The sequence below is a fragment of the Ciona robusta genome, chromosome 9, assembly GCF_009617815.1.
Source record: "Ciona robusta chromosome 9, ASM961781v2".
NCBI lineage: Eukaryota > Metazoa > Chordata > Ascidiacea > Phlebobranchia > Cionidae > Ciona > Ciona robusta.
The window spans coordinates 3,490,799-3,509,107 of NC_143243.1; the positions used below are offsets into that span (position 1 = coordinate 3,490,799).

General features: G+C 33.6%; 1 protein-coding gene and 1 pseudogene across 2 annotated transcripts in view; both read left to right on the plus strand.

The window, feature by feature from the left end:
- The window catches only part of LOC149730920 (integrin alpha-X-like), a 25,617-nt gene extending 7,337 nt beyond the window's left edge, over nucleotides 1-18,280 (plus strand). For both annotated transcript variants that reach the window (XM_089885198.1, XM_089885197.1), the window contains exons 12-38: nucleotides 9-196; nucleotides 668-806; nucleotides 1,545-1,687; nucleotides 1,741-1,857; nucleotides 2,359-2,495; nucleotides 3,194-3,384; nucleotides 3,906-3,976; nucleotides 4,822-4,972; nucleotides 5,940-6,025; nucleotides 6,611-6,850; nucleotides 7,315-7,527; nucleotides 7,986-8,125; nucleotides 8,630-8,778; nucleotides 8,980-9,143; nucleotides 10,178-10,275; nucleotides 10,711-10,821; nucleotides 11,432-11,591; nucleotides 12,085-12,228; nucleotides 12,418-12,506; nucleotides 13,306-13,398; nucleotides 13,813-13,915; nucleotides 14,346-14,465; nucleotides 15,132-15,266; nucleotides 15,700-15,828; nucleotides 16,362-16,466; nucleotides 17,125-17,253; nucleotides 17,802-18,280. In XM_089885198.1, coding sequence (XP_089741324.1) covers nucleotides 9-196; nucleotides 668-806; nucleotides 1,545-1,687; nucleotides 1,741-1,857; nucleotides 2,359-2,495; nucleotides 3,194-3,384; nucleotides 3,906-3,976; nucleotides 4,822-4,972; nucleotides 5,940-6,025; nucleotides 6,611-6,850; nucleotides 7,315-7,527; nucleotides 7,986-8,125; nucleotides 8,630-8,778; nucleotides 8,980-9,143; nucleotides 10,178-10,275; nucleotides 10,711-10,821; nucleotides 11,432-11,591; nucleotides 12,085-12,228; nucleotides 12,418-12,506; nucleotides 13,306-13,398; nucleotides 13,813-13,915; nucleotides 14,346-14,465; nucleotides 15,132-15,266; nucleotides 15,700-15,828; nucleotides 16,362-16,466; nucleotides 17,125-17,253; nucleotides 17,802-17,906 — 3,650 coding nt within the window. In that variant the 3' untranslated portion in view covers nucleotides 17,907-18,280. The remainder of the gene's footprint in view (nucleotides 1-8; nucleotides 197-667; nucleotides 807-1,544; nucleotides 1,688-1,740; nucleotides 1,858-2,358; nucleotides 2,496-3,193; nucleotides 3,385-3,905; nucleotides 3,977-4,821; nucleotides 4,973-5,939; nucleotides 6,026-6,610; nucleotides 6,851-7,314; nucleotides 7,528-7,985; nucleotides 8,126-8,629; nucleotides 8,779-8,979; nucleotides 9,144-10,177; nucleotides 10,276-10,710; nucleotides 10,822-11,431; nucleotides 11,592-12,084; nucleotides 12,229-12,417; nucleotides 12,507-13,305; nucleotides 13,399-13,812; nucleotides 13,916-14,345; nucleotides 14,466-15,131; nucleotides 15,267-15,699; nucleotides 15,829-16,361; nucleotides 16,467-17,124; nucleotides 17,254-17,801) is intronic.
- LOC149730921 (U1 spliceosomal RNA) lies at nucleotides 926-1,080 on the plus strand (annotated as a pseudogene).
- Nucleotides 18,281-18,309: the final 29 nt, after the last annotated feature.

Consider the following 18,309-nt stretch of genomic DNA (forward strand, 5'->3'; position numbering starts at 1 on the left):
TTTCTCAGAAAACATGCAGAAAAACTTTAAGAATATTTCTGGTACGCGTTATCACAACTGTAGTATGCGTGCGGGTGTTCAACGAGATCTAAGCGGGTTTGAAATCAGTGATAGGGATGCCTTGGGCATTTCGCTTACACATGAACCATTTTACTCACCGGATGGTTATTCCCTCGAAACCAAGAATACACTTGTTGTAAGTATTCGTGCTTTAATAATAATAATAATAATTAACTTTATTGGTTCTCGTCGATTAAGGTAGCGAAGATTTAAAAATTTATTAAACGAAAAGACAGAATATAGCGACAAACAACAGTTGTTAAAACACGCTTACAGCTAAAACATTTTTACATTTAATTGGAAGAAAATAAGCGTGGTCTCTACACCTAGCAGACAAACGAGTCCTTTATGTTTAATTATTATCAAGTTAAACTTCTAACAGAAACAACAGTTTATTCTTGTAATAGAAACAAACAAATATCTATAATATAGTAAAGTGGGGGAAGATGGGACACCTTTAACACATAATATCCAAAGACGGTTTTATAATTCATTGAATGATCTTTAAATAAAAAGAGAAAACTAAACGGAAAGGTGTGCCATCTTCCCCCACCCTACAATATACACTGTATTGTTTTGGAGGCATGTCCATTTTTTTCTATTTTAGACTTGTGCCCACTTGCGTATCCACGACTGTGGTGCTGCATACAAAGCTGAAGGTGCTTGTTATGTTTCGGAATCAACTCCTGGTCGTGGCGATTCAAACATGATCACTAAGTGGCACAAGAGGGTCCCATGCAGAGACAGTAGGTTAAAATATTTTAACTTGATTTTATAATTATTTATACAACAAGCTCTGATTAAACCGTGTAAACTGTGATTTGGATTTAAAATACAAAACATTGTATGCAGTGATAAAATTTTTTAACTTACCTGACGAAGGCCTTCACTGCGATCAGGCAGGCAGTGGGTCCAAGGTGAGACTATAGGCCATTGCACATCGGCTTAGCTGACCCTTGCGATTACTTCAAATGTAGGAAACTGCACGGTCGTATAATTTCTGCTAGCGTTCGCACTACAAAAAATGTTTGGCTAAAACATGCTTTAACCGAATAACGATTTTTAAAAATACAAAACAAAGTTTACATAAGAATAATTACGAAAACAAAATTTTCGAAACACAATTTCGTTACCGTGTCAATTTGCGTCAGTTCGTGACTGCAGCATTTTAAAATTGTAAAGCCTAAAATACATTAGTGTCCTCACCTATAATCTTATATGTTTAAACATCAAACTTTTGTTAACAAATATCTCATTGTACAATTCCGAAGTATCACAGAAGAGAATTAGTTCTATTCCATTCTATGTGGGTGAGGTCCTGTGGCGTGGCACGCCATCGGTCCTAGGATTTAGGCCAGGATTGGGGTATTACCCCAGAAAGATAACTGGTTATCAAAATATTAATTTCAATTCAAAAAGAATCAGTAAAATACAGTTTGACTTTAAAACCTAGCCAAGACTGTTCTCATTTTGTTCGTTGCCAGGTTGTTTTGAACGAGACATAGATCTAATGTTTGTCGTCGATGGTTCTTACTCGGTCGGAAACGAAAGTTTTGACAAAGTAAAAGTCTGGATTAAAGAAGTGACAAACGGTTTTGAAATCAAACAGCAAGTGCAAGTTGGAGTGGTAAATATTTAGAGTCAAGTTAATTGTGTCACGCTTTACGTTTTTGCTTACAGGTCCAATACTCTTATTTTTATCCGAATCGTGAGGATCAGCCGTACATGAAAACTGAAATAAGTTTGGGTCAATTTAAAAACAAAACTCTCTTCGACCAAGCCGTGGACGCAATTTACGTAAGTTAGTTTTAAAAGACGAATTATGCAACTTATGGTTAATACGGACATTTTTTCACCGAACAGAGTAATATAGAGTGGCAACGGTTGTTAAAACTCACTTAGGTTACAGTTAAAAACATAGTTATGAACATATGTAAATACTTTGGGTGGTTTGTGTAATAAAAAAATTCCTAATGCCATTAATATAGACTTAAGTAAGTACATGAAGTAATATAGTCTTTGATAAATTTAAATGCTTGTATTAGTAGATGCTTGCATCAGTAGGGTTAATATATACCATTGCCACATAATATCCTACTTTCTCGATCATGTAACAAATAACAACATTCCTGTAGAGGTATGACGATACGGTTATATAATTTTGTAAACATTCTTTGTTTACTACGAAATAAGACGATAAAAGAAAAGAAAACATAAACCATCTTACCCCAACTTATATTCTGTAACATCATTATTTTACTACATCACACAAAGTTCATCACAACGTTATTATTACAGTACCAGCAATACACAACGTACACAGCTCACGCTATAAACAAAACAGTTAAAGAAGATTTCAATTCGGGCACGAGCCGTTACCCCAGTGCTCGAAGAGTAATGATTCTGCTAACAGACGGAAACGCAGACGATGCCACGTGAGTATACAGCGTATTTTGTACAATCAGTTACAGACAAAACAAGCGACGTGCAATAAAATGTTGTGATGCCGACAATATATCCTGTTGTTGTATTTATAAAGCATTCGTGTTTATAGTATACGGGCATTCAAAGAAAATCGTTTTGTGGTAAATTTGAGGTAGTAATGTGGGGTAAGATGGGACACTATTAACACATTATTTGATCGTGTTTTTAACAACGGCTCATCAGAGGCGTAAGAGTGCGTTTTTTTTTGAGTGTCCATTGTTTACTACCAAATGGGACGAGGAAATAAAAAAGGTGTCTCATCTTCCCCCATCTTTACTATATACGGATTTATCGACGAAAAAGTGAAAACTACACAAATGTGTTTAACATTATTCAATTGTCGTATTTTTCGGACGCATAACCAGTGGTTTAACAGAATGGTATTTATTTACAATGTAAGATGGGAAACAGTTAAACCCTAAATCCCATATTTACAAAATGTGCGTTTACCAATTAACAACGGCCTTTAAGAGGGACTACGGTTTAATTCTGTTAATATTCCTTGTTTATTACCAAATGGAACAAGATAAGATAATGAAAACACACTGTACGTTCGTATAAAGATGCAATATATTTGAAAACCTAAACGATTTGTGCGATTTTCTCAGTGGCAAATTTTTTTTTGACTAATACTCATTTCATTTTCCAGGCAGCTTCCTGGAGCTACAGCATATGCAGAAGCACAAGGTGTTGAATCGTTTGCTGTGGGTGTTGGACAATATAAGTTAAAACAACTTGAGTTAATTGCTGGTTCAAAGGATCGAATCATTACAGTTGACAATTTTGATGACCTATCCAGTGTGGTGTCTCAGTTACAACGTGGGATTCAAATTATGGAAGGTGAATTAATACAAGCGTTTAGATTAAATAAGAACTTTATTACTTCGTATACTTACTTTATTTTATATTAATAACTTTTTATTAATTATTATTCTATTACTCAAATTATTATTCTATTACTATTTTATATTAATTATTATTCTATTACTCAAACCACCAAAACATCCACATATGTTTATTATTATATAGTACAGTGGAGTAAGATGGGACACTTTTACCACATAAAATCCAAAAAACCTAGTGGTATTTCAAACATTTAACAACGGTTCATGGGAGTCGTGAGCTTACGGTTTTATAATTATTCGAATTTTATTTGTTTACTACCAAATTGGACTAGAAAACAGAATGAAAAGATGTCCCATCTTCTCCCACCTTACTATAAGTTTTTAATTGAAAGAGTATTTAAACAACTGTTGTTTTGTTGCTATATATTATCTTTTTATTTTAAAATATTTAAATCTTTCCTACCGTAATTAAAGCGAGAAATAAAATTTATTATTTTTTATTTTTTCTTACTTTAGGTTCGACGGCTCCAGGTGTTACTAACGAGTTAATGCAATGCCAAGCCGGTTTTTCCACAAGTTTTGATAAGGTGGCGCCACTAATGCACTGTCTGTATAATATAAAGTCTATTTCCCTCTAAATATATTTGTCATATGGCAGCAATTTATTAAGAACCAGTAGGTTTAAAATGCTTAAATTTACTTTAAAAAAGCTTAAATTTACTTTTGACTCAAAGGTAAAAGCATTTCATTTCTGGTTTTAGTGTAGGTCCTATGACGGTGTAGTGATAGTGTATATCAATCAGACAAATCTTTGAGTCTAATTGCTTTTCTTATGACGTTGTCCATATACGTACTTGCGTCAAAGCCCAAGTTACGTCATTTCCTTTCTCTCTTTTGTTGAATGTGCATTGCATGAGCAGCGCGAGCGTGAGATCATTTCCGGTTGAAACGGGCTCGACTCTATTCGATCATAATACAAAGCATTGTTCTTTGTTGTGGCGCCGGTCACACGGAGAAAAATAGAACGAGTAGCAATTTGAGCTTTTTGTTTTACGACGAAACCTTTTAAGTTCGCAGCAATATGAAACGAACGATGCAATAACAAGGTTGTATTAGTGCTATTTATCAACGTGTGATTACATAGTGAATATTAGGCAACAGTTAGTTTAATTTAAAACATCGTGTTAATTGTACGTTATGATTTAAACATTCTTTTATTTTGCAGGTTATTGAAACGTTTCGTCGTTTTATCATTACTTGTTGCATGCAGTTAAACAGCTTTCTTGTATTTTCAGGCAGCAAGTCTCCATATGTGTTTGTCTTTGTCCATGTTTTATGTTTATATATGTCTTTTAAGTTGATTTATGTATATGCATGTTTATGTGTCTGTTGTAGCTAAATAAAGCCAACTTACGCTGTTTTGTATACACAGTCAGGTCGTTTGATACTTGGTGCACCAGGTGCATACGACTGGGCAGGAACCATCACCAAGTACGACTCTGCATCAGACACAACAGCGGATATTCCAACATTCACTCAAGTACAAGGTGTCTTACCAAACCGAACGAAGGAATCTTATTTAGGTTCGTTTATTTTTACTTTATAAAGCTACTAAATGACGATTATTACATGAAATATCGCCTTCATTGGTAGTATTGACATGTTTATTTAAACGTATTTTTATTTTTAAGAGTTAGAACTTTATAAATCTCGTTAATTTTACGAGAAAATGTTTCTGATTGATTTATTTTCTTAACTGCCGCTAGTCAGCTAGTGATACTGTTTAGGACTTAGGTGGTCACTCTAACGGTGCATAAATTGTCGACTTTTGTTTATTGACGTCTGACACAGAGTCTCGTGCGCAATCGTTGTTATGATTATACACGGTTCTATTGTCGATACGCATGTACGTGACAAAAGGTGAAATACGTAAATATTCCTGGAGTTAAATGAACATACGACGTTGTTTTGCATGGCGTGTGGCAGGGGGTAAGATGATGTATGTATTTATACCGTCACATTCTTGCAGTAAACAAAGGATATTTAAAAATAAAAAAACGTATCCCTACGACTATAATGATGCGCTATTTAGTATTTAATGTTAAAAACACGTTTGGAAAATATGGGATATTATGTGCTAACGGTATCCATCTTACTCTACAATACTATAATACCTATCACGAACAGACGTCATTGCTTCATGCGTTTCCGTATATAGTTTTAAAGGTGATATATTTGCTCCTTAGTTTACGTTTGGAACATTCGCGTCTTAACGTTTTCGATGACAATCAAATTATATAGCAGAGTGGGAGAAGACTGGACACTTAGGCAGATATTGCCCAATATTTCCAAAATCAAAACATATTGGCGATTTTTGGGTGGTACCACGAATTAGTACTATCATTCCGTTATTAATTGTTAAAACTTCAAAGAAATATAACAACACACAAGACATTTTTTTTAAAAAGGACATCTCTTACGCCAAGTCCCGTCTTCCCCCACCCATACTATATATTGAATACGAAGTAACGAGCTTCTTATAAATTACAGGATATTCTGTGTCTACTGGTTTGTACGATGGCAGCGGCAAACAGTTTGTGGCAAGTGGTGCACCCCGATATATGTTGGAAGGAGGGGTAAGTTATTAAAATTGCATATTTTCAACTCGGTTATAATAATATAATACAATAACTGCTTTTGTCTATTCAATTACGGTAGCGAAGATTTAGAATGTTTTAAATAAAGACGTAGGATTTAGCGACAGAACAAAAGTTGTTAAAATAAAGTACAACAAAACAACAGGTTAAATAAAGTATAAGTTGTATGGACAATTGTTATATAGTAGGGTGGGGGAAGATGGGACACCTTTAGCACATAATATCTAAATATCCTGATCGTGTTTTAAACAATTACCAACGGTCAATGGGAGTTATGGACATATAGTTTTATAATTTCCTGAATGTTCTTTGTTTTCTACTAAACGGGGCGAGAAAATAGAGGTAAAAGGTGTCCCATCTTCCCCCACCCTACTATACTTACGTATTAAATCGTCAACTACCATTTACATGAATAAAAAAATACGAGGCACGTTGGTACAACGAACAAAAAATATCGCCAGCCACGGCCTACTAGAGATATCTCTAGTAGGCCGTGCGCCAGCAAAACGGGCGTTTCACTATATGTACATTGTATTGCGATTTATAAGGTAAATTCATGCACAGGTTGTTTTGTATGAACCACAAGTCGGCAGCAGCAACTTTACCAACTCTCAAACTATTCAAGCATACGGTAGCTACAAACAACTTGGAAGTTATTTTGGCGCAACATTGCTCTCTGCTGACATCAATGGTGATGGAAAAGATGATTTACTTGTTGGGGCTCCTCTATATATCGGTGATAATTATGATGAAGGAAGAGTCTTTGTTTATCTCTCTCAAGCTTCAAACTCCATACAAGCTTGGGTAAACAGAATTAGTCATACAGTAGAGTGGGGGAAATGGGACACCTTTTCATTCTATTTTTCGTCCCATTTAAGTAGTAAACAAAGAACATTCGATGAATTATTAAACCGTATCATCCTCACGACTTCTATGGACTTTTGTTAAATATTTAAAATACGATCGGGATAGTTTAATCTTATTTGCTAAAGGTGTCTTCCACCACCCTACTACACATTGCGTTTAACTATTCTTTTACTTTGTGAAATCTGCGATGGCCAACTGTTTTAAGTTGATTGCGCTGATAAGGTGTCAAAATAGACCTACCATGATTTTTAAATCTTAACACTAAGACACATGGATCTTAAATATTACAAGTAAACCATTTACGTCTCTGTATACTAAGACACGTTAAACTTCTACTGCTGGTGAATGTGCATGTGTCGCTCGAAAATGGACAAGAAATTAAAATGAATTTTTATATAAAGGCAAGTCCAGGGTTCGTACCAAAAGTATTTTCCGGAATGAAAGACGTGGGTGGTCGATTCGGTTCAGCGATTTCATCGGCAGGAGATCTTAATAATGATGGTTTTAAAGATGTCATAATTGGTGCACCACTCGCGGACAATGGAGCAGGGGTTGTGTATGTTTACCACGGAAGTAGTGACTTCGGCACAGCTAACAGTCTCCAATACAAACAGGTAAGAATGTTGTTTACTAAATTTCACCAACGTCGAATGATTTTTAATATTACTTGGTGTTATTTACGTGAATTTCCATTATTAAATCATGTATTAATCAAATTAACAAGGCTGTTCCATCTTACCCTGTGTGTTCTCGAATTAGTAAAATTACATCTGTTGTGCGAATCGTTAAATAACTCCTTGTGTGTTTTAATATATTTTTTGAACGGTTGTCATTTTATAAAGATATGCTAGCACTAATTCATGATATTACCCAAAAACCATCATGTGTTTTGATTTGGAAAAAAATTAGACAATATGCACTTAAGTGTCCCGTCTTCCCCCACAAAAGTGTGCGGAAAGACACCACCTGTACAGTGGGGGAATTAGCTGTTAAACATATTCATTCACTCTTGCTTGGTTTAAAAAACTTTAAAGGTAAAGCAATTGTTTAAAATGTCTTTTATGTTGTTTAGAGAATTGCAGCCACTGCATTGTCTGGAACAAATCTTCAATACTTTGGTCAATCTCTTCAAGGTGGTGTAGATTTAGATGGAAACCGTTACCCTGATGTTGCAGTGGGGGCTCCAAGAAGTGACACTGTTGTCATATTTAGGTAATTTAATTGTTTCAAGCTAGTATACAAATCTCCTGTTAAGGGAGCAGGAGGTGCCTGATCTGCTAGGTGTAGCGACCACGCTTATATCTTCCAACTAAAAGTAAATATGATTTTAACTATAAGCGTTTTTTAACAACTATTGTTTTATCGCTATACCTTGTCTTTTTGCTTAAAATATTTCTAAATCTTCGCTACTGTAATCGAAGAGACTAATAAAGTTATTATGATATTATTTTATATGAAAGAGAACATCCCTGTTATAATGATCTCTTCCCAGCCACGCTTGAATGAATAAGTACTAACTTACATTCATTTATGTTGTTAACATTCACATTTTTTTACTGTTTCTCGTTTTTAAATGCATCAAAACTGTGTGCATGTTGTTATAGAATATTCTAAGATAGTGAGAAAAAAGTTATGCTCCATGTTATGTATTGAATAATGGAATCAGGTATCTTTGTTTTTACAGAAAGTAATGTATTACATTTTTGTAATTTACAGAACACGACCGGTTGCCAAGTTTAATACAACACTTACCTTCAACAAGTTGAATGTTCCGATATTTGAATGTTTTCGGAGAGAATTTCGTGACTGCTTGCAACTTCGTGCATGTATTGGACTTTCTGGAAAAGGACTTGAAAAAAGCATAAGTAAGATGGTTATTTCCTTCCAATTAAATGTAAATAAGTTTTTACCTGTAAGCGTGTTTTAACAACTGTTGTTTTGCCGCTATATCCTGACAAAACAGCAGTTGTTAAAACACTTTTACGTTTAAAAACCTATTTACATCTTACTGCATAAAATCACGACCCGTACAAACATTTTACTAAATATCAATCTTGTTTTTTCAGAAACTCTCTTCTCTGTTGTATTGGACAGTTCAGTCACTAAAAAGAGAGTGGAATTCAGAAATCAGGCCAACCAAACTGCTAATGGTTACACAAGTCGAGATATTGTTTTGAACATTACTACTCCTGCTGCCCCTGTCTGTTTTAATTATCCTGTCTATGTTAAAGTAAGTAAAAATATTTTTTAATGTAACTTTTTTGTTGTAACTCCTATGGTGTAACTGAGTGCTACCTGCCTTATCCTTGCCTGACTGGAAAAAGGCAGTTGTTTTAGCAGGGTTGTTTTGTTTTACAAATCTTATTCCCACTTACGATTTCATGTATATCACATATATGGATGATTGTTTATTCTGTATAACTCATACTTTAGACAATCCATTAGTGTTCTGTGGGTTGGAGAAATTATAAAATGTTGGGTTACATATTTCATTTGGGCAGCTTACTGTTGCTCAAGTTTTTTTTACTAACACAGCCCAGATAACGTTAGATAGAAGTTGTGCTGTGAACTATTTTGTTGGTGTTGTCTATATTTGTATATATTTTGGCTAATTGGTAAACAAATCAGCCCGGATGAGATGGTTATGGGTCATGGCTTCAAGTCCTACTGGTTCAAGGCTTGACGACGTTACAATTATGTTACCTTGATAAGACACTAAAAGCAGTTACTCCAACCAAGTTATGGCTTGCTGTGTCCCCATCTGTAACTTGTAAGCAGACATGAGTTGTGTGAAACTGAAAACCTGTGTTTCAATGACTGCCATAACCTGACACATGGGGATAAACAGTTACATTTATATACTTTTACACCCAGTAGTGGGGCATTCTTGAAAACTGAGATATTGCCTCCATGTGTGTGGTTGAGAAATGGCTAAAAAATTTAAAAGGAAACTTACATCTGATGTGGTGACAAAGTGGTTAGAGTGTCTGTTTGTTACTCAAAGGTAATAGGTTCAAGACTCGTGTCCTTGGGCAAGACACTTAACAGCAATTGCTCCGACCCAGTGGTTACTAATGGGTTGTCCAAATTATCAGCCATACATGAAAAAAAATCCCCCACAAAAAATAAGCACCCACAAAGTAACATACATGGTAACTCGTAAGCAGGCACGAGGTGTATGAACACCTGTGTTATAAAATCTGTCTTTTTCCGGCCACGCAAAGATAAGGTAAATTGCATTCATTCACTTTAATTTGATTTCAGACAAGCATTGAAGATTATTCTGAACCTATAGTTGCTACAATGACTTATTCATTATCAAGCAGCCATCTGGCAGTTCCTCTTTCTTCAATAAGTGACCCGTAAGTTCGTGTTTACTGTTGATTCATACTTCATATTTTGAAGCAATTCTTGGATAAAAGACACATTTTATAATGGTGTCACACGTACGCATAGGTCTTTTTTTTCAGAAGTTTAGGCTGTTTTTTTTGTATTATGTTTTTGTTCTCTACTTAACTGTGGACAGTAATTCAGATTTAGGGACCTTCAAATTATACAAGTCTGACTGTTAAGTCCAAACGCACCAACTTCTAACTAGCAGACTTTAAAAAGTTTACTTTTAGTAACTTAATTAAATCTTAAAAAATGTTTCACTTATTATAAATCCTAATAACACATTCCAATAACTGTAATCATATACGTACACAGTGTGATATAAAATGGTCAGAAATATTAAAATGCACATTCAGTAAATATCATCTAGTTATTCTAGTTTTCTATATTAATTTGTTTCACAGGTTTATCCCAAAAGTCAAAACTGCATCGACAAGTTTTGAAACCGATTGTGGAGTTGATCAAACCTGTTCATATGATTTGTCCATTGCTGGAACGCAATATATTATTCCTAGGTAAGTAATAAATATTCATAAGATTATCATAACGTTGCTTTAAATAGAAAATGCATTAAATAACAGTGCCCTGGTTTACATAAGCTGATCATTTATCTTTCCATGTTGCAACTGTAAAATTACCTTATTACACACCTTTTAATATTTCTATATGAAATAACTAAAACAAAGAAATAACTATTTCCTTGAAATTTAAATAACCTTTCTATCATAATGAAGTAAATATACATAAACTACACTTAATATAACAAAGATCAGAGTTACTGATCACATTACTATAACTTGACACTTTAAATTACAAATCACCAAATTTAAAATACATCTGAATTCAACAATCTTTTTCAAACATCTAGTGTACATCATATGTGTATTTACTTTATTATGATAGTAAGGCCATTCAAATTGCAAAAAAAGAGTTACCCTATACCATTATTTTAACAAATTTAAAACACAATTAAATTTATCATTCTTTTTCAAACATCTAGTGTATTTCCTTAAATATGATAGTAAGGCAATTTAATACCAAAAAACAGTTATATTAATATTTAAAAAAATTAAAATTTACCAATTTTTAAAAATACATTTAAACTCAACAATCTTTTTCATGCAGACCAACCCCTGACTTAAGCAATGGAGGAACTACCTTGGTTATATCGCGTGGTTCAGACACACAACGGATAGTTGCCAAGCTTAACCTTACAAATACCGGTGAACCTGCCTTTGACCCTCAAGTTACTCTTAGTTTTACATCAGCACTTGGATGGGGAGGGGTAAGAATTATTATCTTTTTTGGTATATTATGGTTCAGTTGACTTTGTTTCAAAATTCCAACTTTATATAGGCATAGATAACTTTAAAAAAATGCAGTGGCAAAGTAGTTAGCGTGCTTGCCTGTAACCCAGAGGTAATGGGTTTAAGGCTCGTTGCTTCTACCATCGTGGATGTATGTGTCCTTGGGCAAGACCCTAGGGGCAATTGCTTCAACCCAGTGGTCATTATTGGGTTGACTAAATTATCAGCCATACACAAAAAAAATCCATCAAAAAATAATCACCCACAAAGTAACATACTTGGTAACTTGTTAACATGCACGAGGTGTATGAATACCTGTGTTATAACAACTGTTGTTTACCGGACTCGCAAGGAGAAAGCAAGTTACATTTGTTCATTTATTTAAACATAAATATATATACATAACACTTTTTAAAAACGCTAGTCTTCTGTGTCAGATAATAATATTTAACTCACTTATTTCTTTTATAGACTCAGAATGTACAAAGTTCCAATCCAGACTACGTTCAATGTATTCAAAGTCAAGACCCAACAACAGTTGGTTCAACCAAGTCAGTTGTGTTAAGTTACAAATATAATGCATTCCTTGGAAGTATTATGCAAAGAGGACAGTGGGTAAGATTTAAAGATTAGAAATAAAACTATTCATGTTGATCTTGTAAATCCTGTCTTTGTAAAACCAAATAAAAAGAAATTTAAATAAATTATTTTTATGTGGTAATTGTTTTGATAAAATTTTAATTTGTAAAGGTGTAGTAAGAAGAAAGGAGTGCATTTAATTGAATATAACTTCATTCTTTTCAGTGTTATTTTGAGTTGAAGCTTTCATACAATCAACTGACTAACATTGGAAATATTCCCCGGGTTTTAGTCAATATACTAGCTGATACAAAGTAAGTATTTTTGCTGGTGATGATACAATATAGTGTTCACTCTTTTTAGAATTAGTTAAAAAAACCTTTACCTATCGTTATTTTTTATGTTTTTTTTAAAACATTTTACACTTAGCGACTATGCAACTTGCTTTAAAGTTCAGTGTTTTTATTAGCGGTGTCTATTCCTGACAAAAAGTGAAAGGATCACTAGTTTTAATATCTGCACATAGTGTACTATACCTTTTTGATGCTTCTTTTTTTAAAGCATTGTTTGGCGCCTTGGCACAATATGTGGCATGCCTGCCTCTAACTTAGAGGTTACCGGTTCAAGGCTCGTCACTGCTACCATTGTAGGCGTATGTGCAAGACACTTAACTACAAATGCTCCAACATAGTGGTCACTAACGGGTTGTACAAATTGTCAGCCAGACATTAAAACAAAAACATTCCCTACAAATAATTACCCATAAAATTACATACATGGTAACTTGTAAGCAGGCATGAGGTGTATAAAACAGAATACCCGTGTTATAACGAATGTCGTTACCCTGCCATGAGAGGGTAAATAAGTTACACTCATTTAAGCAAATAGAGTTTTTTTGCTCTGAAGAAATACATAGTAATCTTCACACATCTGTTTAAAACTGTTTGTTTTATTCTTTTTCTAACTTATCTTTAAGGTTTAATTTATTGTCAAGTTTCCTACTTCTTATTCCTAGTTTTAATGTTTAAATCAAAATGCAACCCTGTATATTTATTTCCACTTGGTTAAGTAATTAAGTAAATGTCCTGAAATTATTTAAAAAATTTATTTTAGGAAATTTGGTTTAAGCAATGATACAAATCCATCTGACAACAGTTTTCAATCAACCACACCAGTCATCTATGTTGCAGCAGCCGATGTTACCAGGTATTTCTTGTTAAAGTAGATGATAATAATAAAAATATTTTTTTTGCAACCAGTTTTTGAAGTTTGTTTTGTATTACACTGTAAAGATAAAAAAACTTTTAAATAATAGTGATAATTTGTGTTGATTTTTGATGTTTTTTTATAGCTGTTAATAATAATAACTTTCACTGTCTCAATAATGGTGCCAAAAAAATTATACAAAAAGACAGGTTTTATCGTCAACAGTTGTTAAAACACACTAACAGTTAAAACCTAATTACATTTATTTGGAAGAAAATAAGCGTGGTCGCTACACCTAGCAGACAAACGAGCCGGTTATGTTTAATTATTATTAAGTTAAACTTCTAACTTATAGAAACAAAAGTTAATGTTAAGTCTTACTTTTATTTACATATTCTTATCTTTCATCAACAGCCAAGTTAATCTTCAAAACATTCCATTCAACTTCACCGATACAAATGTAACTATTACATCAGTTGAAGAAATTGCTGATCGAGATATTCCCATTGATTTTGAGGTATTTATGACTTTTTAATTAAACTCATGTATATAGCAGGTAGGGGTAGATGGGACACCTTTTCATCCTATTTTCTTGTTCCGTATGGTAGTAAACAAATAAAAAGAATTATAAAACCTCCCACAGACCATTGTTAATTGTTTAAAACACGATTAGGATATTTGGATATTATGTGCTAATGACCTTTAAAAAAAGTGGCCCTTTAAACATATTTTGCTGTTTGATAATATTCAAGAAGATAATTATAATATGCCACTTGAATGCATTCTTCCGATTACTCAACTGTACTAAAATTTTACTTTTGTCCAAAAATCACCAACAATACCCTTCTACTTTATTGGTTGGTAGCCCTACAGTTATTTCAACAATGCTGGTGCTAGTATAATTTTTTTATAGAGTATAATAATTATTAATAAAAGCGACTTGACAGATCAAAGGAAAGGGACATGCAGTTGTTCCTGAATCGACTATAACCCTCCACTACCCCAACAAAATAGGAGATCTCATGCATTTGTTTTATCTGTACAAAGTAGATTGTCTTACAACTGGGGTGGGTAACAAATACTATACTCTAAGATGTGATATTTGACATAGATTTAAGTATATTCTTAAAGTTAGTTTAAAATCTTCGTTTTTTTACATTTCTAGTTAAAATAATTTAGCTCAAACATAATATAGCGTCTCCTGTTTTTTGGTCAGTCAAAAACATTTTTAACTGCCATTCCCATTCACTACTCTTGCCACACCCAAAAAGAGAAAAAATTGTGACAAGCACCTGTCATACAGGAATAAAAATGCATTACAGACCCTTATTGGGCTGTTTATATTGTCCAGGGCCGTGGCATAGTGGTTAGAGCGCCTGCCTGTAACCCAGAGGTAATGGGTTCAAGGCTCCACGCTGCTACCGTTGTGGGCGTATGTGTCCTTGGGCAAGACACTTAACAGCAATTGCTTCAACCCAATGGTCACTAATGGATTGTCCAAATTATCAGCCATACATAAAAATAATAAAAAAATACCCAAAAATTCACCCACAAAGTAACATACATGGTAACTCATAAGATGGCATGAGGTGTATTAACACCTGTGTGTTAAGGACTGTCGTTTTCCGGCTGCGCGAGGATAAAGTGAGTTACATTCATTCATTCACACACAATATTAGTCATAAACATACACAGAATTACAATAACAAGATTATTTTGTATTACTTATACAGGGCAATGCTCGATGTGTGTGCGATACTTCAATAGTCAACCCATACCAACTCTCACTTGACCCACCCAATGTTAACATCACCACTCCTAATGTTACCATACTACCTAATCCAGATAATTTGAGTGCTGGCACTTACGTATGTATTTTTATCCTAAGTTTACAATACTATGTGACTAAAGTAAAGCTGGGTGTAGATGTGTAGTCCCTGTAGTGGTAATGAGCCAACTCTGGCCTAAATCTCATGTCCTTTTGGATCCAGATGTGTGTATCACAGTTTTACATCTGCTAAAAGTAGTGCATGTGGTTTTATAAAAGCAGTTAACAGAAATCCCGGGCAAACCCAAATACAACAGTAAAAAATATCTTATCAAATGTAAAATACTGGAGTAGTAACCATGCCCATTTTCTAATTTACACAACTGAAGCAATTAAACCAACCAATAGGCTAGTTATTGGGTTATTAATTCTTAAATATAATTGATAAATCTCAACAGAATTTTAGGTATATTTTGTTCATGAAAGAACTCTTCTCTGTAATCGTAAACTAATAGTTTATATTGCATTTATAGGACTGCAGTGGTCCATCACTACCAGGTTATTGTCAAAGTTTGAAATGCAACATTTCCAACCTTGCTCAAGATGATGTCGTGAAATTTTCAGCTAAATTTAAACTTTGGTCAAAAACTTTAAGGCAACAGGTGTGTATGTCATAAAGTTATTCCCAACGCTGTGTTGCATCATGTGGGTCTTATTACTCACCATTTATGATTGGTTCCTACACCCAATGTTCATTTAACAGTCATTTGTTCAAAAGAATTTTGTTGTTGTTTTTATCCGACTTGCTGCTGTTTAAAATAAATGAATATGTATGTATAGGTGTCAACTATTTTTAACTACTTTATAAAACTTTTTTTGTAATTTCAATCACACCTCCTATAACTTATATATTGTAGGGGTTGTGTCTTTACGCAAACTTTTGTCTCTGTTAGAAGTTTAACTTGATAATAATTAAACATAAACGGCTCTTTTTTTGTCTGCTAGGTGTAGAGACCACCCCTTTTTTCTTCCAAACAAATGTGAATATCTTTTTAACTGTAAGCATGTTTAAACAACTGTTGTTTTGTCGTCATATCCGGTCTTTTTCGTTTAAAATATTTCTAAATCTTCGCTACCGTAATGGAAGCGACAAATGAAGTCATTATTATATACTAAGGTATTGTTTTAATTGCAGAACAAGACGCAGATTGACTTTGTAACAACGTTTCTGTTCAGTGCAAACAAATCAGCTTACCTTGTCGATGCACAAGGAAACCCACTGACGGATATTATTCAAACTGTGAGTCAATCAATAAATTTGTTTATTGTTGTGATTGTAGCTTATTTAGTTTTAAAGCAACAGTCAAATTAATATTACATGACAAAAATGAGACAAAAATATTTATATATACTGTAGTGAGGAAAAATGGGACACCTTTTCATTATATTTTTTTGTCCAATTTGGTAGTATATGAAGAACATTTAGACCATTATAAACCGTACCCTCACAACTCCTCTAGACCATTTTTAATTGTTTAAAATATAATCAGGATACTTGAATATTAGGTGCTAAAAGTGTCCCATCTTACCCCACAGTATAACCTAAAATGCATGATGCTGACATTTAAAGTGTTTTATGTTTAAATATAGAATTAAGCTTCGACAATGAGGTTATATATAGTTTGGTGGAGTGGAACATAAGGTGTTTTGGACCAAGAGTCGGGAATTGCTCATTAGAAACTTTTAATTTTAAAATTTAAACTTAAAATAGCATTTAACCCAATCAATTTTATAAATATTAAACCAAAACTTAAGTTAATCTATCAGTGGAAATTTGTGCAATTTGCACTGACCCTTATGTCTGTGGTTATTTATGTCTGTTTGACAGTTTTTCCAAATAATTTGTCAGCAACCACTAATTCTGAACCTTGTAACAACATAGTGAACATCAATTTCAGATCACCACACCAGCCAACCATTGGAAGGCACCTGAATTTGTTACAACAACTGATTATCTATGGGTTTATATTCTTGCTGCTATTGGTGGCTTGTTGTTGTTACTTCTTATTATTGGAATTATGTACAAGGTAAGTTGTAAAATAAGTTCCATGGTTTGTCACTCAACCAAGAAGGTTCTTAAATTTTATTCCATGGAACCTCTATGTCGAATTCTAATCAGTAATAGTGCCAAATTTTTAAGTAGTTTATTTCAGCACACATATGTATACTTTTAAAAACTGCATTTTGGCAGAAGATGAGACCCCTTTTCATTATATTTTCTCATCCAATTTGGTAGTAAACAAAGAACACAAAATTATAAAACTGTATCTTTACATCTCCCATAGACCATTGTTATTTGTTCAAAACTTGATCAGGATATTTGGATATTCTGTGCTAAAAGTGTCCCATTTACCCCACAATGACTTTAGCTGTATTTTTATTGTTTAAAATGCATGTAACTTTAGTTGTGTAAATAAATTATACTCGCCAAGATACCCACTTTTTTTCTTCTTTTTTAAAACATATTATGACAACAATTTCTACATTGAGTAACATTGAACATAATATGAGAACTATGTAAACCAGTAGTATAAACAACAGCATCTTTTTATATTTATGTTCATTGTGTCATTAGACTGGATTCTTCAAGAGTAAATATGCGGAGATGAAACAAGAAGCCTTGGAATGGAACGAGGCAAACCCGAACGGCAATGTTGAGGAGCATATGGCTGCAGATTGACCAGAATGATGTTTTATTACATTTCTAGCACGCTAATACACCGCGAGGGATTGTCTTTTGCCTCCTGCGTTGACGGCTTCGATTTATATTAACCTTGATTTTTTATTTTGCTGTATACTGTTCGTTGTATATACTTTGTTTCAAACGTAAATTTTGCAGTCATTTTTGTAATTTTTCAGAAGAATTAAAAATATTCCACAAATAACGCACACACAGTATATAACTAACGGTGTACACTGTGTTTTGTTAAATTGTGCAATTAGAGTCTCGTGCGTGCCTACCATAAAGTACCAAAACATGGTCACGCACATTACTTCTTCAACAATGTTATTGAAGTTGCTTGGTGGAAATATAATACATTAGATGCAAACAAATGCGTGTCACTGTTCACTAAATAAATCTT